The sequence below is a fragment of the Mugil cephalus genome, chromosome 7 (assembly GCF_022458985.1).
Source record: "Mugil cephalus isolate CIBA_MC_2020 chromosome 7, CIBA_Mcephalus_1.1, whole genome shotgun sequence".
Lineage (NCBI taxonomy): Eukaryota > Metazoa > Chordata > Actinopteri > Mugiliformes > Mugilidae > Mugil > Mugil cephalus.
Window position 1 is genome coordinate 17,216,146 of NC_061776.1, and position 22,899 is coordinate 17,239,044.

General features: G+C 44.2%; 1 protein-coding gene across 3 annotated transcripts in view; it reads left to right on the top strand.

The window, feature by feature from the left end:
- LOC125010253 (ephrin type-B receptor 1-B) overlaps positions 1 to 22,159 on the top strand; it is a 148,135-nt gene extending 125,976 nt beyond the window's left edge. For 2 of the 3 annotated variants that reach the window (XM_047588715.1, XM_047588716.1), the window contains exons 10-17: positions 2,105 to 2,293; positions 3,417 to 3,664; positions 4,734 to 4,949; positions 13,546 to 13,695; positions 15,871 to 16,064; positions 16,942 to 17,097; positions 17,896 to 19,380; positions 21,646 to 22,159. In XM_047588715.1, coding sequence (XP_047444671.1) covers positions 2,105 to 2,293; positions 3,417 to 3,664; positions 4,734 to 4,949; positions 13,546 to 13,695; positions 15,871 to 16,064; positions 16,942 to 17,097; positions 17,896 to 18,004 — 1,262 coding nt within the window. In that variant the 3' untranslated portion in view covers positions 18,005 to 19,380; positions 21,646 to 22,159. The remainder of the gene's footprint in view (positions 1 to 2,104; positions 2,294 to 3,416; positions 3,665 to 4,733; positions 4,950 to 13,545; positions 13,696 to 15,870; positions 16,065 to 16,941; positions 17,098 to 17,895; positions 19,381 to 21,645) is intronic. The other variant, XM_047588717.1, reaches the window with a different exon arrangement.
- Positions 22,160 to 22,899: the final 740 nt, after the last annotated feature.

The window sequence follows — 22,899 nt, forward strand, 5'->3', positions numbered from 1 at the left end:
AATTAGTTTGTGTTTAGGAAGAAAACTCGACTCATTATATTCAAAGCCGCCGAACAGACCTTCATGAAACGGGAATGAATCCACTGCAGGGATATACAGTAGAGCCTTGCGTTAATTCTCAAAGTGCATAATCACATAAAATATATAATGGCTGTTTTCTGAGAACTTAAAATAAATGATGTTTCCTTTTAACTGAAAAAGACGAGCATTTATGTTGGTTCTGTTTCAGCCACTGACGCTGCTGTTTGTCTTTAGGCGACATGTGAATTCTTTGCAGTAGGACCAGTAATTTGATTACTACCCATTGCCAGTAATAGATTAATGTAAGCATTACTGCTGCGTTGGTGATTTGTGGCTACATTAGGGGCATTTAGTAAACGAGCGGGGCAGACTAATGGCAGGGTAAATGTCGGGCATTGGTGAAAATAACATGGTTAAGTGCAGTGCAGTAAACGGTAACTTATAATGCCAGTCAACTAAATACAGTTAATTGTTTGAGCTATTGTGTCGTACAGTGGGGACTTTGTGATGATTTATAAACCAAATCCAGTAACTTAATGAATTTGTCCATTTTCCCATTAAAGTGTCCATTTATTTGGGAGAGGTGTGATATATTGAATGCTATGCCCGTGAGTCACTGGAGCAGCCGTGCGTTCTCTCCTGACAGAGTTGTTGTTTCATGCGTTGGCTATAAATAGAACTGACGTTTGGATGCATGTGCTTCATACACTCAGATAAAGGGCCTTTGAAATATTAAAGGGGGAATCTATTTTTTATCCGGAGGCCATAAAAAAGATGGGTCCAGTTAACCAGGGCTGTACTGGAGGGAGGGAGAGCGATAAACAGTTTCAATTTTAAATTATACATGAAAGTGAACTCTGGACTGTGAATTAGGAAGTAACGGGTGCGCGTTTATTTAGAGGCGGGTGCACATGTGCTTGAGATTTTGAGTGTTGTGTGCTTTCATAAGCTCGTTGTTGAATGCGGTCCCCGCAGAGATTCCATCCAGTGGTGCTGCTGAGTGAGCAGCTTGGCAACACTTGTAAATAGGTGACTTTATGGAAGGCAACGCTGTAAACCCTTTGATGGATTAACTTGAATCCAGTCTGTATGGAATCTCTAATGAGCAATTACGCTCACACAGATAGGATCCAAGGTAATTAGTGTGGTAACTAGAATCAGCTTCTAGTCAAGAGCAAGGTGAGGCACCTTTATCCCAGGGTTAGAGGAGGTTCTCCCTCGGTCTCTTGAGACCCCTCCCTCCTTCTGTGTGACTTATGCAAATGGCTGAACGCAAATTGACTTGATGGAGATTGGTTTATTCCAATCATGGCTGCCAAGGTTTTGCCTAAACTGATCTGTGAAAGACGGCTGCCCTTGACTGTGGAAGTGATGATTTGACACCTGGTCTGTCTTGTGGCGGCAAAATTTGTTTACAAGTGCCCCCGCTCCGCTCCCCGTCGAGCTCTTTCAGCGCGGAAAACCTGTCCTCGGTTTTGCAGACGTCTCCGGTCTGTGAAGTGAGCTCACCTCCTGCAGAATGGCATAAAGCGCTAGTTGATAGCATAGTGGTTTTATCGGTTTATGAGCCCCTATAGGGAAAGGCTGCAGGGAAATTGGTTTCACCACTATCAAAGAGGAGATACTGCTAGGGTAACGGATAAAAGGGTTAAAAAAAGAAACACATTCGCTCTTTCCATAAACCCCCATCTGCCCTTCTATCCCTTAATCTTTCTCTGTGTACATGTTTGTTGTGGTCTGTTTCCTTGTAACATGTATTTGATAGTCAAACCACCATTTTGTTGTACTTGTGAGACTGAGGTTGTCCCTATAATCGTGCACCTCCACTGCGTGCAACACATATTGATTTTCATTTACATATTGTGGTCTGCCTCTGACAAGGACCACAGAGCAAATGGAGTTATCATCATTTGCCACTGTTAAGAGGTTGTAGTGACTGGAAGTAATGCTGTGTCACTGTGAATTAAGCCACAGCCCGAAGGGCATCTGCATTCATCAGCCATTAACACAAGACACTGCCCAAAGAAGAAAAAAAAAAGTTTCTTGCCTGTTAAAAGCTCACTGAGCACTCTGGTTGTTCTAGAACTCTCTTTGCGAGCCGACATGTCTAACTGCCCCTCCCCACTGGGCTGCCCGACCCACTTCTCAGGCTCCCCGGGAATGAAGATCTACATCGACCCCTTCACCTACGAGGACCCCAACGAGGCTGTACGAGAGTTTGCCAAAGAGATCGACGTCTCGACTGTTAAGATAGAGGAGGTCATCGGTGCAGGTACGCTGAATGTGACGCGATGATATGCTCAATGGTTTTCTTATGCAAATGTGGCTTGCTGTGTTGTCGTGGGTTTATGTATGTTGCATGGGTACACGCGTGCAAACACGTCAAACTTGAGTCTGTTCAAGGTCACTAAGCCCAGCCCTTTTGACAGCCACATTAGATGGGAACATGTCAAGGGCCTGTGTCAAGTGAACAAGCAGTATATAGGCCAGCTACCCAGGGACGTAGTGGCTTAGAAATAACTCAAGGTTTTCAGCCTGTTCCCTGGGCTTTTGTTTTTGTATCCTATTGGTGGTGTTCTGAACATGTCCCACCTTGCATCATCCCTTTTCACTTACATGCGATACAGGTAGAGACATTTTTTTGTGTCTGTCCTTGTTCAGATCGATCTCTAATGTCTGGTTACCACGTCTCTCAAAAACAAGGAATAGTTAGAGGATGATCGATTTGAAGCAAATTCTAACTGGAGGTTAAATTAGCTTGCGTCTATATTCATGTGTCCTCACGTCTCCTTTTCCTTCAGACTGGACACTACTCTTTTACAGCCGGAAGGGCATGCTGAGAGAAAATGTGTTGAATCATACAGAGGCTAAAATACCCCTGGTAATGTGACTGGGCCTGGAATAGCTCCAGAGCACTGGCCTACTCAGCAAGCTAGGTGTGAAGAAGTGACAGAGATAGGAGAGGGTTGAGGATGCAGGGGGACTGACTAATTAAAGATTTCTGTTTTTGTTGATTTCCCTGTGCCGTGTCTCTGCTGGACACCAAGGTGATGATAATTAATCAAATGGATCCCAGATATTTACCAGATACTGTTTGCCTGTTGTTCTTTGATTGGGGAATATGAAGACGCTTGACAGTCTTTTAGCATAGATGGCTATGGTGAGTCAGAGGAAACATGCTGTTAATACAATCTTTTAAGGAACAACACTAGAGGAGTCTTGGAAAACACTCCCAGCATGCCTATGACTAAACCAAGCTCTACAATACCACTTTAGCTAACTCTGCCTACAGACATAAGATGCCAAAAACTAAGCTATTTTTGTATCATGTTTTGAGTGGATGAAGTGTTTTTGATAGAGAACCCAATTTAACTCTCTGTTCCTTCTCTAACTAGGTGAATTTGGTGAAGTATACAAGGGCCGTTTGAAGCTCCCTGGGAAGAGGGAGATTTATGTTGCTATCAAGACCCTGAAGGCTGGCTATGTGGAGAAGCAGAGGCGGGACTTCCTGTCTGAGGCGTCAATCATGGGCCAGTTTGACCACCCAAACATCATCCGTCTGGAGGGTGTAGTCACGAAGAGCCGTCCGGTCATGATCGTCACCGAGTTTATGGAAAACGGCGCCCTTGACTCGTTCCTCAGGGTGAGTGGGTTACTGTTTGTTTGCGCGTGAACATGTATGATGCCAAAGAAAGTTATGTGGGGCAGTCCAAAGTCACTGGATTGGAAGTCATGGAAACTTAAAATGGTAGCACTGAGAAGCTAATTGGAAGTAAATTAAGCAATCCCAGAAAAGGAGTTCATGCAAAGAATCCTTCCAAATGCAAATTGGAATGGGCCTTCTTAATCCGCCTGCTGCCAACAGAGGATGTTTCATGACAATGAACATGATTTCAATCATTGTTAATTTGAAAATTTCCACCCTAGCTTGCCTTATCAGCTTTTAAATTCTCTATTAGAGCTTGAAGCTATTAATGGACTCCTCACTCCTTGCTTTATAGTCAGGATTGAGCGGACATACAGTTTAATCAATATTCAGCTCCCTTTCTTTCCTCCTTCAATCTCATGGATTGGTGTTCTGTTCCACTTTGATCTAGGGTGGGTTTAAATAGGCCCTTTGAAGTTGGCTTTGCTAACCGCCACATCCGACGTGTGTTTCCATCGATCTCCCTTACCCTCTTATTTGTTACTGTGTTTCGGCAGTTCAAAGCTTACTCTTCAGAGCATTCACACAGGAATAGGGGCATCATGCATGGGTGCTAAAGAGATGGATGCCAGCATGCCCGAATGGAACAACGCTCTTGTCTGCCTACAATGGGTAAAATTGGCTTCCGGAATCAATCTCGCTTATCTAAAACAAGTTTACCCTCTGGACATTATCAAAGAAACCAACCAGCAATTTGGACAAAGTAAGGATGTAGCAATATTTGTATTTTTCTAGTTTCCTAATTTTAGGTAAAAGGAGATTCCCCCGAAACAGCCTTCACACCAACTTAATGTGTGAAGACTGCATGTTGCCTGTGTAATACATCAGAAAATAGCGCAGAGGCATGTAATTTATTTTAGTTTGATAATTCAAATGGTAGGAGTCTGCAACTACATATATAGTCTATGATTTGGTTCTCTCCATCCTCCAGCTACGCTTATATATGTTAAGTGGGACAGATATAGTTTCTAAATAATCATTTTCATCTGTCCTCTCTGTCCTCCAGCAAAATGATGGTCAATTCACAGTGATCCAGCTGGTGGGAATGATGCGTGGGATCTCAGCGGGGATGAAGTACCTCTCAGAGATGAACTACGTTCACCGTGACCTGGCTGCACGAAACATTCTCGTCAACAGCAACTTGGTGTGTAAAGTGTCTGACTTCGGGCTGTCACGCTACCTGCAGGATGACACGTCTGATCCCAGCTATACCAGCTCCCTGGTGAGTGCCTTGGTAATCTCATCTGGTCATTTTTTATCGACACATAGCACTCAAAGACCTCTTCAAACCAATCACCTATCAGTCCAATACGGTTTGACGCAGACACTGTCTCATTCTGTTTGAAGGTCTCAGAAACCTTTCACCTCTTATTTTATATGAGCTGTCACTCTCCATCTCCTCATTCTCCTTCCTCCTCTTTTCTATACTCTGCAAGTCACAGACCGGAGGTCTGTCACATCTTCATTAGTGTGGAGACAAGCCTCCTCTGGGAAAGCTCCTCTCTCGTCGGCATGCCCACAGTGCAGAGAAACCAAAGGCCAATGCAGCCTCTCAAACTGACATCTCACGCCCCTCACTCTCCCTCCCTCCTCTCTCTCACTCCTCATTCATTTATTACTGGGGCATCATGGGAGGCTTTGGCTCCTCATTAACTCCTCCACGCTACAGATCTGTAATTATTAGCAGCCATCGTTAGTTCATCTTCTGCCTCTCCTCTTCCTAATTCAAAACACACTTTTACACCCTCGCAAACACACGGCGCAGGTCATTAGGACTCCCGCCTTAGGGTGTTTATGAGGCTTTATTTGAGTGTCTGTGTAAGCATAAAACCACCGGTGTGTACATGTGCACGCCTCTGTGTGTGTGTGTGTGTGTGGGTCCCGTGTCAAGTATCACCTCACTGACTCTGCTTTCAGACACTGGTGCAAATTAGGTTGATTATTGCTGCTGCATCATGTGTTGCTGCCCTCATTTTGTAAATTGTATATGTTCTCTGCTGGTAAAATTGACCAACACAAAATATAGGGAATGATTCTTACTTATTTGACCTGAAAGTTGATTTATTTTAAGTTACTAATTTATAATTAGCAGAAATAGATCACTTAGCCATAGATTTGTTTGTTAAGTTTGCTTTTGTCCCTAACCACTTCTTATTTTGGGTCGACAGCCTCTAGTGGCCTAAGTGCGATAACTGGGAAAAAAGATTTTCACTTGTTTCATAAAACCGCCATGGGGGTCTCTTTCTGAAAATGAAACATTGTATACAACGTGGATGTACAGCTTTGTGGTAGCAGATTATGAATAAATATGAATACAATCTGAATATATTACACTGTTAAAAGTGGCCTATTTTAAGATCACCATCAGAGGTATTTCAATACATGCAAAACCTGAGATCAAAAGCAGGCAGGGAAATAGCCTGAGAGTCAGTTTTACCCAGGTATGAAAGGAAAGTTCTGGAAATTATTTGTCCTCATCTAAATATAGGGGGCGAAACAAAATAATAACACAAAACACACATTTTATTTTTTTCATATCTTGGCAGCCTTTTGGGTTGAGCTTAGGCAGAAATTGTTTGCTTTTGAGAGTTGTTATTTCATATCATATGCAAGACACGGGGCTTAACATGGTGCACAAGAGAGGCTACCGATTTTCCGGAGGTGGTTACCCAGGTGTGAACGACGCCGGTGTCACAGGAGCCAAAGGAGATATGACCTCACAACGGTGTGGCTGAGAACTAATTGCTCCCCAGTAATAGCTTGCTTTGTATGCTTGACCCCTGTGGCTAAACCTTGCTGAATGGGTATTATTTAGCAACAAAGAGGATCAACACCTCTGTTGTCGGTGCCACAGAGCTTGCTAATAAAACAGGGTGTAGGGGCTGGATATTGGATTACAGATTGTGGTCCTTATTCTGATGCTGTTTAATGCAGACTCAGTCTCCTTGAGCCCATGGAGCAGCTGAGCTTTGAAGGCTGAACCAAGTGGGCTGTAATGTTGGGTTCTTAACGAAGTCTCGATGAGGTCTTCGGCTGCGTGGCCGTTCGTATCGCTGAATCAAGAGAGCAGTTTTAAAATATGATTTTCCATCTTTGTGTCAGAAAAGAAAGGATGTCTCCTTTATCACACACCTCCCGCTCCCGCTCCAACGTGGATACAGTATACTAGAGAAAAGCATGAGGGAATACTGGGGTCCATAGGTCCTCTATAGGTCCTACAGGGTAGTATTTTGTAATTAAGCTATGCATGGTTTATGCCCTTCACTCCATGACCTCTTTGCTTATGACCTGATGCTAACCAATCAGCGAGCAAGGCTGGTGTCGCAGACAAGGCCAAAGGAATCTGGGAAATTAAACTGCACTGACAGGCAGTGATTTACATCGCCACCGACCTCCTACTCAAGCAAATTAATCACCTCTTTCCCTCCACTGCTTTTCTAATTTTTGCCTGCAATTCAAGACACACCAATTACAGTGCCTGTGGTGTGATGCTGGATGTATGGTCGGGAGGACATGCTGGTAATTGTGTTAACCCTGGATGCGGGTTCACTCTGGAGCAATGTTGTGGAGTTTCGGGCAGAAGGAGGCTGTCCTCCCTCTATGTTGGCTGCTCACCAAAGTCATGATTAATTAGGCTCGCCGGACAATACCTGAACTGCACTGGCCCAGCTAAGGTGATGTTAATTAATTTAAAGACTTTAGAGAGTGTATGCGTCGTGGCTGCCTTGACTTTTTTTTTTTATTTATTTATTTTTGTTACATTTGCTTTGCTACTTGGTGGCGTTCGCTTGGTTGCATGTTTTAAAAAGAAAACCACAGGCATGTGTTGAGTCCTTGTGAGACATGAGTGACCCTGTTTTCAAAGAGCAGACAGAGTTTTCAACAACCCAGGAAGACTGTAACATTCCTCTGTTTATTCACCAATTCGTCCATCCGAGAAGGTATGATATGCACTAGAGATCGGCGATATATCAGGCCAATATTTGCGTTTATTTACCAGTATCGGTATCACTCAATACACGTCTACATTTGCCGATACACATATTTTTTTCCCCAGGCAAGATTTACAGCCCAGTGCTGTGGACCGTGCAGCCCATATATTGCCCCTCCCCCACTAGCAGAGCACCCTTCCACTCTTGCACACTTTTTGATAGCAAACAAAGCTCTATTTACTTTATCACACATCACCAACACATTACAGTCTTTAGCAACAGTCCTAACTTTTACTGTTGTTGTTAAGTAGGAGTTTGCTACAATAAATGGTATCGGCCCTAAAAATCCATATCGACTGATCTCTAAAATGCACACATGCATCGTATCGTATCTTTAGACACACATGATGGTAGCGGTGACGGGTCGTACAGTATGTTCTGTTCTGTACCTTCATGGGTGAGTGAATGTCAGAGATTTATGCATAGTGACTGTCTCTGTTTAATGCACAACTTCTGGCAAAGGTATGAAAGCAGCTGTGTGTGTGTGTGGGTATGATTCCTAAATCTAGTGTCCAAATATAGCATGTCAACCCTGAAACAGCTCAGACAAGTGGTGTCACCCTTTCCATTGAGGGATCACGCCCGCGGGGCAAAAGCGAGGAGGGCAGGTATGGGTCACAAAATTCTGCTTGTGCCTCAGATGATCTGGAAAGCCTGTCATTGTCTTGCATGTCAGGCAATGCGTATTACAGGTTGTGCCTGAGTGTGTAGGTATGTGGTTAGAGGTGTGTGCGTTTTAGGGACGCCCCAATCAGGTTAGTTTGCACCCGATCTGATTATTTAATATTGAGTATCAGATTCGAGTGCCGGTCTGATCGTAAATAAACATAATTTAGAACAAATTGCTCCCCGCAACATGTATCATAGTTTCCCTTAAGTGTAGAGGCCAAGCATTTTATAAGAATTAACTGTGTGTTAGGAGCTTCATTTTAACAAGCACAGCGCCTGTGCGGAGACATCTATATTCACTGCGTTACTCAGCTCATTTATTCTGGTTTTTAATTTAGTTTGTCACTGGTTTATGTTCCCTAGGTGTCTGTGTGTGTGTTTCTGTGTGTGTATGCGTGTGTGTGTGTGTGTGTGTGTGTGTGTGTGTGTGTGTGTGTGTTTGTAGAGTGGCGGGGCTGTGTGTTTGCTTGTGTCATTGAAGCCGAGAGGGGTTGAAAGGCGAGGTCACACAGAGCCACTAACAAAGCTCATCCGTCAAATCCCTGTGACCTGAGTGACATTCTCTCAGCTCCGCTCCAGTGCTCACGCTATGTGGACAGCGCGCTTGTTTCTGTCATTTGTCTGTTTTCTATTTGCATCCTTTGCCACTTTCGCTGGCTCCGGGCCCGTCCACTTTTTTTGGCCCGTCTATTCAACTTGTAGTGAAATATTTATACAGTAGGAGTTAAGGGGACAGAGCCTCTAAGTAAACAAGCACTGAAATGGGAACATGTCCATATGGACCACGACAAATAAATAAAAAATGTAACTTCCTCGAAATTTTTTTATCATACACATCAAACTTCGTATACACATTTGCCGCCGTTATTTCTCCTGATTTGTTGTCGGCCATTTCCAGCTCCATTCTTCAGCTTGGGGAGACCATAGACTGGTACATATACTGTACATCACGATGCCAGGTGCTTGTTAAATCTGTCTCCCAAAGAGCACGAAGAGAGGTTCACACTCTCCTACACACGTTTCCTACTTCTCCAACGTGACAAGTGTGAGTCACCAGTGTAATGACCAGGCACGAATCCAGAGCATCAGCTGGTGTATTGCAAACTGTTCTGTTAGGCATCTGGGGTTTTTCATCTTTTTATGCATTTAATGAGTTGTTTTTTTTTTAGACTACAGTTACAGTGGAGCTGCTCAGTTGGAAACGGATATAAAAGCGGTGTCTGTTGGTTAAAAGCAGTCGAACGGCTGGACGGCCGGAGAGAAGAGGCTGCGAGCACTCGCGGCTCAACCGAGTCAACGTGTTCGACGAGCGTCGGGTCAGCGGAGCAGAACCAGCGTCCTTGGTTTAAGCTAAGCACCCTGCCTTTGGTCAGCTATACGGGACCCTGACTTAATGTTGTCATTATGTAGGTAGCGGTGCAGAGAGAGGCCACAGTGGACACCATATGCGATGCATCGTGTTCCTGCAGGGCTGCTTTCAGACGGATAAGGGAAAAGATTATAGGATCACTGGGAGCCCCCTGATCAGTTTTATGATATGATATGAGGCCAACAAAATTACTAAAATGTGCAGCATCTCCTATTTTCTTGCTTTACTGAGTTGTTAGCTAATGGCAGGATTTTAGAAATGGAGCCATAGCGTGACCAAGCTCTTCATAGTCAGTATGAAACCTACATTTATGTTCGTTTAAGTTATTTTCTTGGGATTATGTGGTGTTTTTCATTGCATTGTTGTATTCTCTGAATTATTTTTTTGAATAATTCATTAATCAGGTCCTAGTTGAATGACAAACACCTTGGGATCTTTACCATTAAAATAGCAGTGATAAATGCTTCCCTCTGGTTTTGCATCACTTCATTATATACGGTGAAAGACCTGTGTCCTTCTTTCTCTCAGGCGGACATTCCCATGGGTGTCTAAGAAACCAACCTCTCTGTCACCAACCACTTTCTTTCTTTTTTTCTTTCTGTTTTTTTCTTCTTCTCCCCATCTCCCTGTGTCACCCACCCCCCCTCTCTCCACATCTCCGTCACTCTCTTTCTCATTCTGTTTGGGCAGGCATCCAGGGCAGATCGTTGCTCTCAGGATTTCATTAAAACGATGTTGATGGAGCACTCTCCCCAGCCTAAGTAAATGTGCTCAAGTCCATTTGAGTATGCATTGTTTGGAAATGGATTACTGAAGTTGGAGGAGTAAAGGCACGGAGAAGCAGGGGAGAGGAAGGGGGGTGGGTGGGAGTGCGGAGGGGGGAGAAAAACAAAAAGAATTCTACATATTTATCTTCCAGATGAAGGAGTACATTTATTTGGAATCTCTAAATCGCTTCTGTGAAGTGGTTATGCTGAGGATAAACAAGACAGAACGCTGGACTCTTCCTCTTCAGCTGCTAATGTGGGAAATTGCTGCGCGTTAGCAGCGTCTGCTCATTGTGCCGTGGCAGGTGTATGTGTTCCAGGTCTGACTTCGCTCTGCATCACCATGTCGGTGACAGTCTGCATGAAGTTATTTGGCACATTGGCGGAATTCCTAGCTCAGGCTACTGCAAACGACATGACAGGTGTTTCATATCCCGGCGATGTGTATCAGTATCCACACACATTACTCAGCCAGGGGACCATAACCGACACCAGTAAGTACACACATTACCTGACCACCAAATGTTTATCCTTCATCTTTCAGACCCGGCTGTCATAGAAACACACTCGTCTCGCCGTGATACCTCTTAACCTGACAGTCCCAGCACATCTCCCTTACAGTCGCACTCCAGACATATCACCGGCTGTCACAACTGGTCACAACCTGTCACGGGCGGTCACAACCAGGAGGAACCATTCGCGTACTGTAATCTCACTCTGGTGACACGGAGGGATGACAGCACACTCCAGTTGTCTGCTCAAGGTGTCCCCGGATGAGTCGCCGGGGCGTCGTGTGGGAAGTGACTCGCGGAAAAAAAAACTGCAGGCTTTCTGAGATTCGTTTTGTCAATAGGGAGGAAATGTCTGTGGCGAGGCATCTTTTTATTATAACACTTTTCGCCTTCGTTTTTCTTCACCGTGCCAAAACTTACCAAGCAGAAAATAAGCCCATCCGATGTTGGGTTGGGAAATCGAACGCCGCGTGCCGTCCGCCTTGTTTATCATCAGTGGACTTTTTTGAACTTACATCATTGGAGATTACTCCCCGTGCGCGTGCAGCGGTTGTGCAGTCGGACTCGTGTACACAGATCCTGACTGTTAACTTGATGATGTTAGGGGTGCGAATTCTGCTTTGAGGACAGTATTTCACTTCGAGGCGAACAGAAAACAGGCCGTTCCTTTTTCAGCTGCCAGCGCAATATAGCGTATCCAAAAGGCCCTCCCCCGTGCCTCAAGGCTTCACAAAGCTCTTGTGCTATTGTGTTGACATTGGGTTTGTCTTAATTCCCATCATCACTTCTGCAGCGACCCCCTCCCCAACTCATTCCCATGGTATTAATGCTCTTTCTACTGAAAAAAAAAGAAGCTCCAGTGCTTTTTATTATGTTTTTACCTCCTTCCCCGCGTGCATGAGCTGTTCAGCACTTCATGTTATTAAAGCAGGATTTTGGCAGAGCTATCACTGGCCCACAGCAGTAATTACTAAGGGTTTGCATAGCTGCCTCTGAGTCACCCGCCTTGGAAATGTTATTACTAAAGTCTGTCTCATTGGATGCGCACAGGGAGCTTCTTGTGCAGCCCGTGCCTTTGCTCAGGCCATTCCAGCGACACTCGGCTCATATCCCGACAGGGTCCTGGGGCATGAGACCAGATGTACAAAGCGGGGAAGGGGAGTAAGCAAATGACAAAGAGAGGGTGTAATAGTGTTTTCCTTGGAGCAGCTGTTCCTTTTTTTTGTTATTCGGCATTCATTTCTTCATTTTTCATCCCGCGTACGTTCATCCAAACAAAATAATTGACATGAAGCATCGCCCTTGACAAAGGGACTGATGGCGAAGGATTGTTGGCGTATTTTTCGCTGGGAGAACGTTTGGCTTGCACGCGCCCTCAGACAAAAGAAAGAAAGGGCGTAAACTGGGGCCTGAGTTTAGATGAAACGATTCAGATGCGAGCTCGTGTGAGGTGTGAGAGAAGAAGTGTGCATTCATTTCTCGTTTTTTTCCGTCCGTCATACATGCACACAACCACACGATGCCCCGTGCATTTCCCCCCCATCTGGCTGGTGTTCTCGTTGAGCGAGAGTTGCTTGTGCACCGGACTGTGTGCACTCACGCTCAGATGTTTAACCCCTCTTCGGGATCAGCAGCCTGTCCAAGGTCAAACCCTAAAGAGGTTCTCGTTAATGAGGTCTGCCTCTCCACCTCTGCTCTGCAGTGCATGTGCACAGATGTGTGCAAGTCAACCTGTTTACGATTATTCTTCTCCAGCGTTTCTAACTTAACCCTGCAGCACGGAGACAATCCAAACAACCGTTTTCTGTATCTCATTCTCCTCACTCACCCCTCTCGTTTCTTTCCCTCGCCCTCTCTCATCCTCAGAGAGCAGGCAGAGAACGGGGTGGTCTGTTTAGGTTCCTCTTGGGTTTGTTTCCAGCAGTGGCTTATCCGCAAATGCTCCGCTTCAGTTAATTGGCATTATTAGACTGGTGGCGAGCTCAACCCAGATATAAGTGGAGGTTCTGCGGAGAAAGGGGGTGGAGGGCACAGTCGGGATTCATGTGTTGTCGAGCGTCTGTGTCTGTGCATATGTTCCCGACTGCATTTGTATATATGTGTGCGAGGAATTTTAAACAAGCGACTGTCAGTTTCAATCAGCCGTTCATGTGGCATGCCCGAGGCCCAGGTATACCAATTACAAGCAGACACGCACGTTGTACGAGCAGAAGCTCGGCCTTATCTTCCTTACACGAAATGTAATGTTGCTTGATGACTGTTGGGAACGGATCCTGGAATAGAGGCAGAGTCATGTGTCTGATTTACCTGCTCCTACTCTGGGTGGATAAAGGGATAAAGAGCTGGAGGGATGGATGAGCAGAACAGCCGAGACAAGTGTTCACTGTTCACAGTAATTGACGACTTAAACGTACTGTAGCCCAAAAGCGCAGTGTTTGCTGTTTGGGAGCTGAGTAGTTGCTCTCATTTCACCTTCCGCCCATTTGTTCTTTTTCTTTTTTGTTTTTAGGGTGGAAAGATCCCAGTGAGATGGACAGCACCAGAGGCCATTGCCTACAGAAAGTTCACCTCGGCCAGTGACGTGTGGAGTTACGGCATCGTTATGTGGGAGGTGATGTCATTTGGAGAGAGGCCTTACTGGGACATGTCCAACCAAGATGTAAGTACTTACTTTTTAAAAGACCCTACAATTTGCTTTTAACAATTCAATGTGAGTTTCACACATTCCTAAAATGTTTCAGGCCAAATACATAAATTGTACCTTCTACCGTGTCTGTATACGCCAGATTTTTAGTATCTCCAGCTTTACATGAAAATTTGTTCCCGCTATCCACGCTCTTTTCCAGATAAGGGCTGTAATTTTCTTGCTGGTGCCATGGATACTTAAGAGGGAGATAAGGCAGTAAAACCGATGTGACTGGTAACAAAGTCAAATGGAGCTTGATCGTAGTACATCTTCATTCCATCCAGGGACGTAGCTTAGAAAACACCAATGGAAAAGTGAATTTTGCATAATATTTCCCATTTTATATGATGTATTTCCTTGTGCCAGGATCTTGGGGTGGCACATTAGACAGTGAGGAGACTCTGGGCTGTCAGTTATGGGGAGAGTATTGGTTTTATTTTAATAGGACAGGCAGGTCTAGTAATAAAAAAGTGCGTTGAGGACTAATTCAGCATCATCACAGAAGAAGTACCGTTTTTCTTTTCTTTTTTTTCCTGGAAGTTAAAATGCACATTTCATTATAAACTTATAAAAAAAAAAAGATCATAAAAAGGAACATTTAAGTTGGGTTTTTCCATTTTATCATGGAATAAAAAGCTTGAAATTGTATAAACAGCCTCATTAAATTGAACAGCCACTTCCGTACAGATGTGGCTGTACTGTATTCACGCCACAGACACACAATCAAGGATAACTCATAAGAGAGGAAGCTGCAATAAATCACGCATTTTATCAGCCCCCATCTCGTAGCAACATCACTGAAGATGTCCTTGACTCTGACTTTGAAAGCAGACTTATTATGGGCACAGTCTCACACTATCCCCTTTCCTTCCTGGCCAGCTTTTTGAGAGCAATGAATGATTGCTGAGAGCTCTGCTTTGTTCCCCATGTCCGCTTGGACAAGGTCCACGCTCGCAGGCACCAACACAAACACACACAACCACTGGAGATGGTCCCGTGCTATGAGGTCTCTCTCCCTAAGCTCCCTTAGTGAGACAGCTAGCCAACCATCGGGCCTCTATGGACCTCGCTCCACAAGGACTGTCCAACCCAGCAGATGTTGCCTCAGTGGGCCAGCAGCAAACACTGCCTGGTGGGACTGGCACCACTCAGCATGTCCGGCTGCTAAGTCCACGCACACACTCTCTTTCCCCATCTTGTATCCTCTCACCCAACCCACGCCAAGAAGATAACTACTGTTTCTCTCCTTCCCTCTTGCTTAATATTGCACTAAAGCCTTGCGCCATACCTCCTCTCACCCCCCTCCCCGTCTCCTTTCCGTATTCACCATGTCAAGATTGTGCTGAGTTGCGCTCGACTCACTGGCTGGAGCTGGCAACTTACGGAGTAGCCCCTAATTTTTTATGATAGTAACTTTTTTTATTTGGCTGTGAGAGTCTGATCTACTAAGCATTTCTAAGACAAGATAACTTCTATAGATGTTATGTTGAACCCGGTGAACACCTGGTCCATCAAATTGTGGCTTTGTAGTTGCAAAATAACCTCATTTTACCATTAAATGTCTTTGGCGTCTTTGTTTTATTTATACTGTAAAAGAAAAGTGATATAAAGAAAGAAATAATGTAACTGGTCATCAAATTATTCCGCTGCTTCCACCAACTACCCTGAAGATACTCTTAGTGGTTGCTCTCTCCAACAACGCCAGGTTGGCTCGTGTCGCCTTACATGTGTCAAGTGGCCGTACTTCACAGCGTTAATTATATGCAATCTGCCCGTTCCCCCAGCGACTCCTTTCCTGCGGTGATACTGCCCCTGCCCTCCTTCCCCTTTCTTTTCTTGCTCTGTTCTCCAGTAGGGATGTGTGATTGGCTAGAGTCAAGAGGAGAGGGGTCAGTCAGCCTCAATGTAAATTTTCACTTGAGTGACCGGAGGAAGAGTGTCTGTATGTGGGTGGCAGTGGTGTGTCACGGCTCCTGAGTGGATGTGCCTAATGTCGTCATTTAAATGAATGGTTTGGGTTTAATGAAACCTTGACAACCGCCCAGGTTGTCGACAAGCGCTATAAGTGACAGCAACTGGTTGTGACTACTGATTGACGTAAGTGTAGCGTAACCGTATAACCTAGATTTATCTTCATTCCTTCTCTAGGTGATTAATGCCATTGAGCAGGACTACCGCCTGCCACCACCCATGGACTGCCCCAGCGCTTTGCACCAGCTGATGCTCGACTGTTGGCAGAAAGACCGCAACGTGCGACCCCGCTTCACCGACATCGTCGGCACCCTGGACAAGATGATCCGTAACCCCACCAGCCTCAAAGCTGTAGCCAACATCCCCGCAGTGTACGTAGGATACGTAGAGTTTTCTGGCATTCACCACGTAGCTGACGTTAAGCGTGAACACGTAGACTTTTCTGTCTGAACAAAGTTACCACTTTGAATGTTTTTGTTTTTGTCCTCCCATAAAATAAACATGAATGTATTACTTACCTGACACATTTCAGTGGAACAAAAACCCATATTAACATTTTCCGAATCTTTCTTTATCTCACTGAATGTGATTTTGCCAGTGTCGGACACCTTTTTTTTTGGAATGATTTTACTCTTGTTCCTTTGAGGAATTGGTATTTGAATTTAAAGTGGTCTGTCTGCCGACTGCTAGCTTCGGGTTTTCTCTACAGTTTTTACCCATTTCAGTTTGCTGGCTTTGGCTGGACCACTGAGGTTCATTCAGTTTCTTGTTCTAAAGCTGTTTGTTTTGGATATGTGCTTTGGGTTGTTGCCCTGCAGCCAAAGTTTGTGTCTTGTTGCCAGAGTTTGTGGAATTTGAGTTGTCTTCAAGGTCTCCTCTGTGTTTAGCTGAGTTTATTGTCTTAATTAAGAGACTGTTCACTCCTTTGCATGCTTCATATAGATAGATAGATAGATAGATAGATGGATAGATGGATAGATAGATAGATAGATAGATAGATAGATAGATAGATAGATAGATAGATAGATAGATAGATGGATAGATGGATAGATAGATAGATGGATAGATAGATAGATAGATAGATAGATAGATAGATAGATAGATAGATAGATAGATAGATAGATAGATAGATAGATCTCTTCTCTATTCACATAGACATACACACCTCTTTTAACACCTTGTTTAATATTGCATCAAAGACCTGCTCTATATCTCACTGTATCTCCTCCCTCTTGCCCCTTCCTCCAGGCCTTCTCAGCCACTGTTGGACAGATCCATACCTGACTTCAACACGTTCAGTTCAGTAGAGGACTGGCTCGCTGCCATCAAGATGAGCCAGTACAGAGACAACTTCCTCAACTCAGGGTTCACGTCCCTGCAGCTGGTGGCTCAGATGACCTCAGAGTGAGTTCACCTGCTTGTGTGCAAATGAAGAGTTCCAAACCCATATGGCACTTGATGGGCACACTTGTATAAAATGACTCAATGTCAAGTGCGTATATTTTTAGCATGAACGCACCCAGCGACTCAAGTCGATTTGATTGCGTCAAATAAAGAATGTGTGGGTTACAAAGGAGGGCTCATTAGAACAGAAACTAGCACGCTTGGTATGGACGCTTCTGTGCTAGTTCTAATTTAGTGTTAACACCTAGATAAATATGACAGTCAATCCTTTCAATACCCATTTTACGAGATATATTTATTCAGTCCCGCTGCTGTTTATGTGGAGAGATCTAAAGCGTGGGTCATGGGAGCAATTCTCACATCACTTGCAGTACCAGTAGAGACAAATATTGCATTTCCTGTATTTTAATCCCTTGGCCTACAAATTTATGTGAAAATGTAAAATCACATTTTTCATTAAAAAATGGATGCTCGGGGCTTGGGAGCATTTATGCAGACTCTTTGCAATTCAAAGTAACATGCATTACTGAGTCTTCTCTCAAGTGATAGAATTAATATTGTAAATTTCTGTTTTCTGTTTATTGCCACAAGCTTTCCATCCTGAAATTGTGTTTTTTTTTATATACATCAGTGATTTCAGGACCGCAAATGACCCAGGGAATTTTTTTGTGCCGGTGATAATTGCTCCGTATCCAAAAGATCCATTTCATCTTCAGCATGATGGAAATCCTTTCATCTGTTTCTTCAGAATACGTGCTTGCTTTTCAATTTATTTCTCTCCGCCTCTTTTATTTCTAGGGACTTGCTGAGAATAGGAGTGACCCTGGCTGGCCACCAGAAGAAGATCCTCAGTAACGTCCAGTCCATGAGGGTGCAGATGAGCCAGTCGCCGACAACTATGGCATGACTGCAGGAGGCGCTGTGCCACGGAACGGGCAGCATTCGCAGGACCAACAACAATATCAGCCCTCGAATGACCCCCGATCCATCGGAACGCGCCAGAGTCGAGACTATTGTCTTAATCTAATCCACCACCATTAACACCAGGAGACCAGGGTCTACACCACCACAACGTTCACACGTCATGCAGTCCAAACAAGGCGTTCAGGGTCCAGACTCCAAACTGTTTCTCTATCCATCAAAGAAAAGGAAACGCAGACATTAGTCCTCGTGGGTATGAACTATCATCCATGTCACTGTAAACCAAATTAACTCCAACAATCAGACATCGACACAGGGAACATCTCACTATTTCAGACTGTGATAAAGTGAGTGATATTGTACTTCTATATTATCCGGACTAGAAGATGTTAAAATTGTGAACAAGAAGTGTGAGACATTTAGAAACGTGTGACCTGTGATTTTACCCATACCGTCGTCAGTGTGCGCAATGAAGATGCCTTGACCTGGCGAAAAATAAATCCCAGAAGAAGAAGAAGAAGAAGCGGAAGCGACTACCAGTAGAAATAATTAGAGGGAGCAGTATACAGGGATGTACAGCGGAGCACCATTTGCAACTTTCACGTCATCTTTTACTTGTTTGGAGAATTTGAAAAGTGTATTGTATATGAACTGGTGAAACTGCAGAGCTTAGTTCTATTTTTGTCTTTTACCATCCGTTTGTTCGTTTCTCTGTTTTATCACTATAGCAAGATGCCGTCCATGTGTATTTTAACTTGAACACTACCTGTGGAGCCCTGGGTGGAAGGCCTTGCCAAAGGACTTCTTAACCAGCCCCACCCAGATTCAGAGAATATAAATCTGTCTATCTCTTGTTAAATATGATTATATCTTTCATAATAAACCTTCATATTGAAGGTGATATATATGAATATGTATGTACAGAACTCTCTGCTTGCATTTTTGGCAAAGACACATTGATTAGATTGTGATAGACACATGCAATGTGTAGATTCCTACGGTGCCCTGGTTTCCTTTGGACAACTGAACAATGGACACTTAGTTCTCCATGCTCCAGGTGCGAAAGTTACACTTTTAACTGAATCTTAAGAGGAAATGTACGAGGAATCGTGGGAGAAGAATCAATATTGTAGATGTGTATGAAAATTGCTGTAGGAGTTTAAATAATTGACAAAATATCCATTTATTGGAGATCATGTTAAATGTGGGTGTACACATGCTGTCTCTTGCTGGTGAGCACTTACTTGTACAGATATGTTTTATGTTTTCATTTCCTTTTTTTGACCTGTCGTTTGTGTTGGGAGCGCTCAGCACCACCCAGACGGGAATGCAGCTCCATGCCCCGGCCGGCCCAGATCCACGGTAAGCGCCACACGAGGAACACTACTTAACGTCGAATTGCTATATATCTGGTAGGCGATTGCTCCTGGCAAATCCGGTATGTGTTTCTCCTGGTTGCTGCAAATATCTTGGCATTGCCTAGATTTCTATGAGTTCGAAACGGATGAGAGAGTGGCTAATCAAGGCAATGGAAATCAGAGTGAATCAGCGTCTCTTCTCTACGCAGTGGAAATGAACATCTGGGCTGAGGTGTGCTAACAGACGCCCAATGCCATTTCGATGAACACACAGACTCAAACAGCCCACATGGGCACACTGCTAACGGTGCAGTACAGCCTCCCATAGACTGCCGAAGCTAAGCTGTGGACTTTATCTCTGCACTCTCAGCAAGACATATGTGTCGGGAAGTTGAAGGGAAATGCTGTGGTGCTACAGGCAGTTTCACGCATAAACAAATTTCTCTATATCCCAAGGCTGCAGGAATTTATATTTGTAATGTACTTTTTAGTAGTATTTGATTGGGAGATGGCCACATTATTCCCAAAGGATGCCATGGATGAAAGGCTATAAAATGACACTTCAGTATTCAGGAATATATTTGGAGGATAGTTCTGGTTGGTGCGCAAGGATGATTTCTCTGAGTGGGGGGAATGGCGCTTTTTGATTGCAGTTTGATTGGACCGTGGAAGCTGATGGTGCTCAAGAAGCAATGGAGTTTTTGCTGTTAGTTTTTCGTCTGCTGGTCACTTGATTTGGGAAGGCAAGAGAGATGCTGTTGTGTTTTGCAAATCAGGATGTGTCAAAGGAGGGTTAACAAGACTGGACTTCAAAACAGATAAATAACCTGAGTGATCCTTTGGCAATATCCCTTTGACACAAAACCATGGCAGCATAGTCTCCCAGCTCACAATTATCATGAGCTATTGTATCAATTCCTTCCAGTAGCTGTGACCCTGCTGAAATCCCTTTTGGCTCTATTTGAAGAGACATGAGTGACGACGGTTCTAACCACCTTGCATCCAAAATTAGAAATTGATGGCAGGCCCATTAGCAGATTATTAAGTATACTCACCTCTCTCGAGTCATCCTCCTCCTCCTCCTCCTCCTCCTCCTCCTCTGTCTGTCCTGCCCTCTCCCCCCAGCTACTCCTGCTGGTTGGCAGACCTCCAGCTCGTTTATCCTGGGTGTAACCAAGCTGTCCTGGGCTGGGGCCGGGGCTGGGGCTGGACTGGGTCAGGGCTTAGCTTGAGAAATGGTTGGCTCCATGCGTCAGTGGGTCTAGGCAGGGGTGCAAACACCTGCTAAGACCCCCATCTGACAGGCATCTGATCAGCCACGGGGAGGGAGATGGATAGGACTATCAGAAAACAAATACACACACACACACGCACACTCACACACACACACAGAGAACCTGCTATGTTATTCTCACGTCTGGTTTCCAGCCTGATGCTTAATGAAGAGAAAGTGGGCTGAGACCCGATGGAGTGTGTGCATATGTGATAGAAAGAGGATGAGTCAGTTTTTACAGAAGGGTGGGGCTGCAGGGCAGACGTAGCATGAAGAAGGCATGGCAAGATGCAAGTTATTTCACCGAGGCGAATCGGTTGGTTTTATTTTGCTGCGTGGTTTATGGGGCAACATCCCTTTCATTATATCAATGCTGATTTCTTTGGTTTAGTTTGGTAATGGAAAAGACTGTAATCAAGCATCTTGGTTGCCTTATGGGCAAAATCAATTGCTTTTTCTATTCAATTCTCCGAGTCATTGATTTGCCAAGTATTCCTAAATATAATCACATGCTCCTCAAGATTGGCATAAATCCCTTTCACCGAAGCCAGTGAATCAATTTGAATGCATTAGTCCTCTATTCAGCTCAGTCTCGTGTATTTGCTTTTCAACCCAAGAGCCTGTGAATGAGATGATAGAATGTATTCATTATGCGACAGTGTAATTCTTTTTCCCCATTTGCTCTGTTTGTCTTTCTAAATATCTGACTGTAATGACACTCCAGTGTGATGAATGGAGAGGCGGTTCGCACATCCCTCTCTGAAAGCCGCTTCATATGGAGGCCGCTCATCGCACTCGGATACAAAACACAAGAACAGAGCTTGTTAAATGTTTCACGGCGCCGTAACTGTCTGAGGAGTGACCGACGATCCTTTTAGTAGCTGAAATCATGCCTGTCATTTATGGATCAGAACCGCGGAGGATGCGCTCACCTTAAGGTGACTCCCTGCAAAACTTAACTCACTAAGGTTTTTTTTTTCTTTTCTTCTGTTTCAGACTCGGAACTCAAAAGATTTACGCACATATAAAACTCCATACACCCTTCACATTCACACACACACACACACACACACAGTGAACATTAAGATGAATTGATGTGGACAGCCCATGTGGAGGAAGACGACCGGGCGAAATGGGACTTTTCCAGTATAGCAGTCGCCACCACTCTCTGTGGTACATAATGGATGGGGGCGCTGATTGTGAATGCACACGTGTCCGTTTTTGTTTTATTTGTGGGTCTGAGAGAATGGATGCGTGTTGCGTGCATATCCGGCACATTTGTGTGTACAGACATTAGCGTGTGCACAGGTACATCATTTAAGAGCCTGAATGATTTCTTCTTATGTTTTGTTTTTTGTTTTTTTTGTTGTTTTTTTTTTGTTCATGTAGTTTCTGTATAGCTGCCACTTGTAAATTGTGACAAGTATGTGTCAAGAGTTTGTAAGCTGTAACTTTCTGAGAACTATTGTACTAAAATGCACTCAATAAACGCCTTGGGAAAACAAGTCAATCAGTGTGTGACTCACTGACTGGACGATAATTCTGTTTTCATTAATAGTGAGAGGAGAGGAAGGGTTATTATCGAGTAACACTACTGTCAGCCTGGTGCTTTCGTGTGACGTCTAATGCTTGGTTTCATAATGGCTAAGGAAGTAAACAGCTTTTTGTCACCGTCGGTCTGGCTGGCACCCATGTTAAAAGCCATCAGCCGCTAATAAACGAGCCGTCACTGAGATTTCGGGCAAACTCCAAAAAAAAAAGCCTCTCCAAGAAAAATGACAATATTTTGACAAACTAGTGGAAATTATCGTGCCGTCTAAAGTCTCTAACACGCACATTCAAATATACCAGCAGTTAGAGTAGTCTCATAAATCCCAGTTGCCAGAGAAGCTTTTAGGGCGCTTCACACACTGCAAAGCATGTTGCACAGTAATGATATGGTTAATGAGGTGAGTCAAAAGATATGGGGACGTATCCAACTCTCAGCTTTCCTCCATAACAGTTTATTGACTCTAATTGATTGATAATATCCAGCCTCATATTAGCCGAAAGACTGCTGTGCAGAGGCTGTGCCAAACGGAGAGAGGAGCCAACGGGATTCAATAAACACTCAAATTTTCTGTCTCCTCAAGTTTGTGATTTTAGACGTGTCAGTCGTCACTTTGTCCTTTTCACTGGGCTTCGTGCAGTGATGTTACCGAACAGTCGCTGAAAGCAGCTATAAAGCTGGGCACGTACAGGTCTCTCAAC